Source organism: Danio rerio, chromosome 3, assembly GCF_049306965.1.
Source record: "Danio rerio strain Tuebingen ecotype United States chromosome 3, GRCz12tu, whole genome shotgun sequence".
Lineage (NCBI taxonomy): Eukaryota > Metazoa > Chordata > Actinopteri > Cypriniformes > Danionidae > Danio > Danio rerio.
The window spans coordinates 28,716,762-28,726,445 of NC_133178.1; the positions used below are offsets into that span (position 1 = coordinate 28,716,762).

At 34.0% G+C, this 9,684-nt stretch overlaps 2 protein-coding genes across 2 annotated transcripts in view; both read right to left on the reverse strand.

The window, feature by feature from the left end:
* slc1a9 (solute carrier family 1 member 9) overlaps window positions 1-9,684 on the reverse strand; it is a 115,510-nt gene that overhangs the window by 166 nt on the left and 105,660 nt on the right. The gene's annotated exons all lie outside the window — the stretch shown is intronic.
* On the reverse strand, window positions 1,088-7,384 carry hsd17b14 (hydroxysteroid (17-beta) dehydrogenase 14). Its single transcript, NM_001003521.2, is given in 9 exon segments — window positions 1,088-2,432; window positions 2,525-2,621; window positions 2,750-2,817; window positions 2,906-3,010; window positions 3,125-3,216; window positions 4,941-5,007; window positions 6,862-6,965; window positions 7,056-7,094; window positions 7,185-7,384. Coding segments are annotated over 9 exon segments (816 nt in total). The 5' UTR covers window positions 7,273-7,384; the 3' UTR covers window positions 1,088-2,276.

The window sequence follows — 9,684 nt, forward strand, 5'->3', positions numbered from 1 at the left end:
TTTATTTGCAGCATAGGGTTAGTTTGAAACAAATGAATACTATTATTTGTGACGAAACAAGGATGTAGCTTTAAAAATTTTAAGTCACGTTTTCTCATTGAGTGCACGTAATTATATTTCATATAGCTAATGTTTAATATCGAAGTATGTATGTAATCTATTATTAGGACTATATATTAATTAAAATTGCATTCATGTTACAAACAACATATCGCATTTCCATTAAATGGTTAATAAACCGCGGGTAGGCGTGACGGATCTCACGCATCTGATTGGATGAAACTAGGGTCACACGACGTAATCGACGGGGTCAAACAAGGTTATAATGGAAACATTCCATTCATTGGTCAAAAAGAGGCGTTGGTCGCGTCCAGTTCAATGATTGGCTTCTGGAAATGTGCAGAAATGTGTTTCATGTCAGTAGCTTCAGCTGATCATGTGATCAAACCTTCCGTTATCGGTATCAAGCATTATAGTAAACAAGAATGTGTGATTTTAAATTGCAGAGATTAAAATCCAGTTTCTACAGAGGTTTACAATTTAGTTTAGTGAGTTAAATTTAATCTCAACCTGTAACTTATTAACTTGAGAGTCATATTAAGAAGTGGAATCATTTGATGGCACATTTAATTTATTTTAAGGATCACAGTGCAGCCTCAGAATACCAGCTGTCATTTTAAATCTTCATTCTTTCACACTATCCTTCAATACACCGGAGTCTCCTCAGTAAAAGTTTTTACTTTATTTTTTTACAGCTTTTATTTGTCAGTGAAGAATCTAAATAAGGATCTTAGATTCGACTCTTAAAATGTTTCTGTTACACACGTTCTCAAAAATGATAATTTACTCACCTTCTGTTCATCCTCTATGGGTTCCAAACCTTTATGACTTTATTTTTTTGAAGAATGTTGGATACTAGCCATTGAGTACAAAAAGCAACACTGAAGTCAATGGCTACTGGTTTTTAACATTCTTCAAAGTGTCTTCCTTTGTGTTTTATCAGGGGAAAAACTCATATCGGAAGAAGTTCTGTCATGCTTTTTAAAGCCTAATGCTAAAATATAAATAATATCACAATAACAATGTAGAATCAAAATGTTTTAATTCATACAAACTAATTAGAAACACAGTGCATGAAACAAATCTCAGATTGTCAAGGCCAGACTTTGTTAAATCAAATATCACAACACAGATCTATTCTGATTAATGTATAACAAACCAGTCTAGAAATGTTTATAAAAGTCATACAAGTCACATTTATTATAGTGTAATTCACAGTAGTTTAGTAAAACATTAATTTGAAGGTCCCTTTCATGTTATATTTAACTACTATATTTGCATAGAAGTTCAGTATTGAGATTATCACACGTAAACTATGAATATCAGGGAAAAAAACACATATTGGCTTTAAATACAATTATCGCACCATGTACACTACTGGTCAAAAATTTAAGTTTTTTTAAAGAGAATAATTCTGTTCATTTATTAAATGTAAAACATATTCCAGACAATATTGCGATTACCCTTAATATTAATATTATTAATGAATATTAGAGTGATTTCTGAAGGATCAAGTGACTCTGAAGACTGGAGTAATGAAGCTGAAAATTCATCTTTAAAATCACTGGAATAAATGATTAAATTAAATGATAAACTACTTTTGAACAGTTATTTTATAGTGCAATAACATTCCACAATTTGGTCTGTATTTATGATGAATAAATGGAGCCTTGGTAAGCAGGAGAAGCTAATTTTAAAACATTTAAAAATCCTACTGACCCCAAACCTTTTGACCGGTAGTGTACTTTATCTTGAGGCAGCATGAAAGTGTGGCATTTTTAAATTCTAACATTAATAAATTGTTATTGTTTGACTAAAAGCTGTGCAAATCATTGGCACGATAAGTGAAATGATGCAAGATTGTAGCAAAAAAAGAATTACACAATTGCCGAGTATAAAAGCAGTCACAATTACAACCTGTACAGACCAAGTACAATAAATATAACGCGAACGATTGTTTATGTGCCTGTAGAAACAACACATAAGAATACTGAAAAAAAATATTCAAAGATGATTCCTCAGATTTACTAATTCATTTAAGTTAAGTGGTTGAAAACAACTGATTTGGGTTGAATATAAACAAACAAATTAAGTTGAACATTACAAACTCAACACATAGTTTGCAACATTTTTGCAGACATTTTTTTTTTCAGTGAATTAAACATACTCCCTGAGAGCTGGAATGAATCTATATCATCATCTAATGGATCTTTCCATCATTTTTTCAATGATGCAATTTGGCTTTTAAAGCCATAATTGAGTTCGGCTCCTCCGCTCAGAAACAAATCTATCCCAGTACAGAAAGTGGCGTCAGCTGCCAAGAAGAGGGCGGCCAATCCACTTTCAGCCTCTGTTCCCATTCGACCAATCAGCTGTTGAGCACAAACAGGTAGCTTTAACATCTCTGACAGACCATCGCCATCTTATATTGCTCATCAACCGTTATAAACACTAGTAAAAGTACCTGAGCATTTTCTCCACCCTTAATAGTAGCAGCAGTGTCTTCTGTGTTTGCAGCAAGCTCTTCCCATAGCGGTGTCATAATATTACTAGGAGAAATGCTGAAAAGAGTTGAATAGTATCGAGTTACATTATAAACACCAATGGGGATTCAATAGAGTAAAATATATTGAGACATGCAGTTTAGATTTTATTTTACAAATAAGTAAAAAGTAAGTATGTCACTCACCAGTTCACCCTCACTTGATAGCGGCTCTCATCCACAGCCATTGCTTTTGTCATGGCGGTGATCGCCCCCTTGTGGATTTATGAGAGTATTAATGTTACTTCTAAAATGAATGACGAACATGTAAGGATTTTCCCACAAGAAAAAAAAAACACTCACCTTGGTTGCTACATAAGGAGCTGCATCTTTTTGGCCTATTGAGGCCACAAGGCTGGACAAATTGATAATGTTTCCTTGTGTCTTGCGGAGATACGGCAGCGCATACTACATTTAGGGAAAGTAATGGAAAGAGGTGAAAATGAAATATTCTTTTAAAAATCAGTTATTCAGCATTTCAGCAAAGAGACTAGAGAGTGTTACATGGTGTTGATATCTTACTTTGGAAGCAAGGAAGCAGCTAATAAGGTTGAGATTAAGCAGGTCTTTAAACTCCTCTCCACTGGTTTCATCTGTGGTCTTGTGGGGAGGATCTGATGGAAATCATTCACAATCAAAATGAATTGTTATTCATTTATTGGACACTTGATTTAGATTGTTCATGAATTTACTTTAAATGAATGGTTTTAAATTTTTATTTTAAAAATAAATGTAAGACTGATTTGTTAAAATAATGCAAACGACTGTAAAACACATTTTAAAAAGTTCCTAATGTAAGAATTGAAATATTGCAAATATTCTGATATCTTTGACAATTCAAAACATGAGCTGAAAACAGAGACTGGTGACTTCACAACCCACCAGGGAGGAATGCGGGAAAAACCAGTTCCTGCTGCATTTGCATCTGAGTCTGCTTCATCCCCCTAACTCACACATATGGTCATTTCAATGTTTGAATGTTCTAGAATTAACCAAACTGACTTTAACTATCATGTTTGATATCATTTGAAATGTCTCAGTGCGATTGGTACAATGGTCTCATTCTCTCAGAAATAGACATAATCAGAACAATAAATATATAACTTCAGGCATCTTTTGATCCACTGTGAGGGGTGTGACACTAAGTGTGAATGCCTTTTGTTATACATTCACACCCCCTTCCTTGAGGGAATTCTTGGATTATTTAAGGTAAGGACTAAGAAAAGCTCAGGGCGATTCTGCCTAACCAGATCAGCCCATAACATGGGGTCTGCCCCATGTTATGTATATTTCAAAGTCAGGAATACATCTTTTTCATCTTGGACTTATCTTTGATAATTTGATGTTTTGTATTGATCATTTATGAATTGACTGATTGAATTGGCATAATACATTTACCTGACTAATAAATTGTAATGTTTGACCATATTTTGCTCACTCTGTAATTATTAATTCAAGTAGATTACGCTGTATCCTTGTTTCCGCACGTCTTGCGTCAGGTCAGTAGACGGACTAAAATCCAATTGAGATGGAGCATTGGCACACTAATTGTGTTTTAGCGATCCGGCTGACTCTTGATATTGATTCATGTGTACTTAGGTGGAAAGGGCGATAACTTCCGTCTAGGTCAACAAGGTGTTGCACGACTAACCTAGATTGGGTACCCGACCTTTGTTTGAAGGTAATATTATTCTAAATTAAGTTCATATGGGAAACCATGGGCTTGGTGAAAACCAAAGTTACTATAGAGTCCAGTAGTCGGGTACATTTATATTAATGCCCTAACCTCTAATTAGAAATGATGATTGTCTTAACTCAAAGGTGTACATCTAAGCGGGACTAACTAAAGTATTTTAGAACGAGCGCGCTGGTAGCGGCCATCTAAAGTATTAGTCAATTTACCTCTGTTTAATATTCAAGACTGACCGGAGTGTGACCGTGAGGGACGCCTTCGGCCGAGGCGATTTCTCTGAGCGACATGAGCACCCGAATGAACGGATGTAATAGTTACTAGTGAAGACAAAAGGTTCAAACATTTATCTAAATTACATATTGATATAATCTTCTTTAATGTTTTATAATTGGAGTCAGATAAAACAAGGATAAATATATTAATATTCTAAACCATCTCATACTAAAATTGGAGTCAGATATGAGTTAAGTTTAATATAAATCAACATTGTGCACTGGAAAGACCGAACATGCAGTGAACCTTCATCCACCATTGGATACCGTCATTGGACCAACTGGGTGGACCTTACACTAAAAATATATACAAATATTTGTATAAAATGTTTATATTCAAAGAAATATATAAAGGTAAAAACAATTGACTTACGCCAGCCAACATTGTTCACCAAGCAGTCTATTTGTCCAAAGCTCTCAACCGTCACATTGATTAGTTGCTTCAAAGTAAGAAAAGACAATAAAATTAACTTTTTCAAAACGTTTACAACCTCATTTTAACCTCCTAGGGCTTGAGTGTCCACATACGTAGACTACATGGACAGCACATCTTAGCTCTTAAGTGGCTATTTAAAATACTTTGAATGTTTTATATTTTGTTAGACATACAGTGTCATCCTGCAATTGTTTTGCAGCATATGAAGTGTCCTAAAAACAACTTTTAACTGTCTAAAATAGGGATTTGATAGTCAAAACAAGTAAAAAAAAATGTATTTGTTTTATATGCATTAAAAACAGTCAGGAAAAAAGTGTTTTATGTAAATTCAGACCATAAGTCCACATATATGGACATAATTTTTCTCTGAAAGTACATCATATCAAAAGATGATACTTAGGTTTTTATTTTAATTAGGTTCCAATAAGCCCAAATAGCGTATTATTATAGTAATTACAATGAATTATGCAACTAACTCTAAATTATCCTGCATTCTACAACTAACCAGAAGAAATGCTATTAATTAATCTTACTTAGTAGTTAAACAAATAGTTACACTGTCAACTCAACCGACCAAACTTTTTTTCATCAAAATTTGTATTATTCTATTAAATGATAAGAAAAAAATTAAAGATGAGAATTAAATTGATAGTTTAACCAAGATGAAAATTCTGATGCAAACGAAGATATTCTGAAGGATGCTGGAAACCTCTAACCACTGACTTCCATAGTACAGGGTTTCTGCAGGTTTCATCAAGTCAAATTTAAGACTTTTTTAGACCCTTTTAAGACCATTATGAATGAAATTGTGTACCGGACTAATGACTATGGCCAGGTTGGGCCAATGGATTTTTTTGATGCTACAATTTAATGGAATTATTCCTTAGCGACATACTTTAATGTGTAAAAACAAGACAACTCTAGTTGTGTACACTATTTTCAACAAAATATTTGTTGTTTTTAAATTACCTTTAACATTATTAAATGTATACTTATTGTGGAGGCAATTAAATTCATTCATTCATTAATTTTCTTTTTTTGGCTTAGTCCCTTTATTAACCTGGGGTCGCCATCACGGAATGAACCGCTAACTTATCCAGCATGTGTTTTTATGCAGCGGATGCCCTTCCAGCCACAACACATCACTGGGAAACATCCACACACACTCATTCACAAACACACTCATACACTACAGTCAATTTTAGCATACCCAATTCACCTGTACCACATGTCTTTGGACTGTGGGGGAAACCAGAGCACCCGGAGGAAACCCACACAAACACGAGAAGAACATGCAAACTTCACACAGAAATGCCAACTGACCCAGCAGAGGCTTGAACCAGTGACCATCTTGCTGTGAGGCGTACGTGCCACCCAGTGTGCCACAGCATTGCCCCGGCAATTAAATTAATAATCAAAAATAACATTTTGTTGGCTTCTGGTACAAATTGGTTGAGAATAACTTCTATTGCACCTAATGCATTTATGTTATTATCATGAGGAACTGAGTAATTGTTTTTAGTTTTCTTTCCCTGATTTTATTAAGATGGATTGCTGGTGGATGATAGATGTCAGCCCAATTGGGTACCTTTACTCGGACAGAAGAAATTTCAGACCTGTTTAAAATGATTTAAGATACAACCCATTATTTCAGTTAAGTCTTTTTAAGACCTAAAATTTTATAATTGAAATTTTTGAAAAAAGACTTTAAACCTGGCAGATACCCTGATAGTAGGATATCTGTTTTTCCTATTATGGCTGTCTGTGCTTACAGGGTTCCATCATTCTTCAAAATGTCTTATTTTGTGTTCAACAAAAAACCTAGAATGAAGTCGTAAATGCAAATATGAATGCTTACCTTGATGTCCTCTTCTTCTCTCATGTCACATGACACAAACTTGCATGATCCGGGTCCTTCCTTATTCAGCACGGACTCGAGAGACTGACCAGCTGATATTTCAGCTGACAATAAAAGAAGAGGAAACGTCATTGATTTCACTGCTAAAATACAGCTACACTTTTTTTAAAAATGTTCTCGAATCAATTACATACTCTGTGGCGCGCAGAACACAACTTTGGACCCGTTTTGCACTGCGAAAGCAAACACGAAATAGGCTACTTTAATTTACTTGTCTTGTGTTTTTATTTCCTAATGGAAAGAAAAACGCCGTGAATGCTTACCAAACGTTTTGACGATGCCTCTTCCGATGCCTCTGGTGCCCCCGGTAACGATGACAACTTTGTTTTGATAGCGCGGAGCACAAGCCATTTCACTGCTGTGCGTTATTACAACCCCGCTGTATGTTATAATGTCAATGTGAAGTCTTTGTGGAGGACTGACAGTTTGTGCTCGAGTAAGAGGTTTCTAAAGTTCTGACACCATCTGATAGAGAAGCATCACACGATTATATCACGTGCGTTAACCAGAGTTGTTCGCTTCCTGGACTTAGTGTTATTTTAGCGAACCTGTTGAACCGGTTCGTCGAAATAAACGAGTTCACAAACCCGACTGAATTGTCTTAAACATGATCCTTTTTTTTTCTTTCGCAACTCTTCTTCAACAGCAATACTCCAGCAGTTCACTGACCTGGGAACAGTTACTGTCGTTGGATGTGCCAACTGAAACTGAGCATGCGTGTGTGTGGAAAGTGGAAAGTTTGATTTTAGATAGCCGGTTAACCTTTGTTTACAGCCAAAGCATATGTAGTATTTTGTAGCATACGTTTAAAAACTCCGCTGCGTTAAAACGTGCTAGATAAGTTGGCGGTTCCTTCCGCTGTGACGACCCCGGATTAATAAATAGGGACTGAGCCAAAAAGAAAATGAATGAATGAATAAACGTTTAAATACGTGATACAAAGTGTATTTTATTTTAAAATACAACAACAGATATTGCCAGATTAATAACTATTTGCACGTTAATGCCCATATAATGTCGCATAACACATTTTTTTTGTTATTAACAACTAGGACAACAATAATGTTACTATATAATACATTAAATCTTTATTATTATCATCATTAAATTATCATTATTATTTTACATAGTAAATATTTTTTATACATTAACATTATTATCATTATGTTTCAAGATAGTGTACAGTGTAAAAATGCTGGGTTTTACTCAATCGATTTGTGTTAGGAGAACATAAAGGAATTAAGTTATCTTATTAGTTTTTACAAATTTATAATTGTCCCAATTGTCCTAAATTCCATTGTCCCAAAAACGTCAAGAATTGTATTGTGCCAGCTCATTTTAAACAAGTAGTTTGAACAAACAGCAAACTTTTTTTTTTGAGTGTGTTGACTACATTATTTAAATGAATTTAAATGAACAAATTAAACAAAATTTAATTTGTTTGAATTTAGCCCATTGTTTGCAAGACATTAAAATGAATCCGATGAATACTTTATGTTCAGTGTATATTTGCTTATAGATGGTTTTATCATTTAAATGTCCAGTAGGCTAATAGCATAGTAAAGGTAAATGGTCTGATATGTTGTTTTTCGCACGTTTGTTGAAATGAATTGTACCAAAGAACCAGTTTAGGGAGTGGGGGGAAGTGAACGGGCGTCGACAGAAACTTCAATATTGAGGTTTATTTATCCTTCAAAAAGCTTAAAAAATGAAGAAAAGAATTTAACTGAAATACATATGCATTTCCACACACAATAAAGTCCTTACATTCTAAACAGAATAATTAATTTGAATATTTGTGTATTATTGTATACAGTATTCATACAAATTATATTCAATTTACAATTATCAATCTATTTTAGGTTCAAAAGAATTAAGTGTTTAAATAATTATGATGCACTTCCTTATATACATGTATTAAGCAACAATCTCAATTTATGCATTTAATTTTATAGAGTAATTTAATGAAGACACAGTAGCTCAGTGGTTAGCACTGCCGCCTCACAGCAAGAACGTCACTGGTTTGAGTCCTGGCTTGGTCAGTTGGCATTTCTGTGTGGAGTTTGCATGTTCTCCCCATGTTCGCATGGGTTTCCCCTGGGTGCACAGTCCAAAGACATGTGGTATAAGTGAATTGAAAAAACTAAATAGTCTGTAGTGTATGTGTGTGTATGTGTGAGAGAGAATGAGTGTGTATGGGTGTTTCCCAGTACTGGGTTGCAGCTGGAAGGGTACCCGCTGTGTAAAACATATGCTGGATAAGTTGGCAGTTCATTCTACTATGGTAAGCCCTGATGAATAAAGGGACAAAGACGAAGGAAACTGAATGAATTAATTTAATGTAGTAATTGTTCTAATTTATATGGTCAGATTATTTATCTGAAAAAAATGAGGTGTTAGACTTTCATAATATATTTGCTTCTGCTTTAACTATATAAAGTGATTCATTTAAAATAAGACCTTTAAATATGCATTTTTTGATTAAGAGAAAGAAAAAAAGGTTGTTTTAAGACCTTTAGTGTTGTCTCATTTATATCTATTAAGATGTACTTTCATTTGAAAGTGTCTGTTTATCCAAGTAAAATGTATTTGCTTCATGTGGAACCCTTTCAGAGTAGTTGTTTTATTAGACATAAATATGTGGATTTCATAAATATTGCCAATAAAAAAATATATAATTAATTAAACAAATTAAATATAAATATATAAAATATATCTAAATATAAAATTTTATTATGTTACACAATGGGACTAATAGTGGTT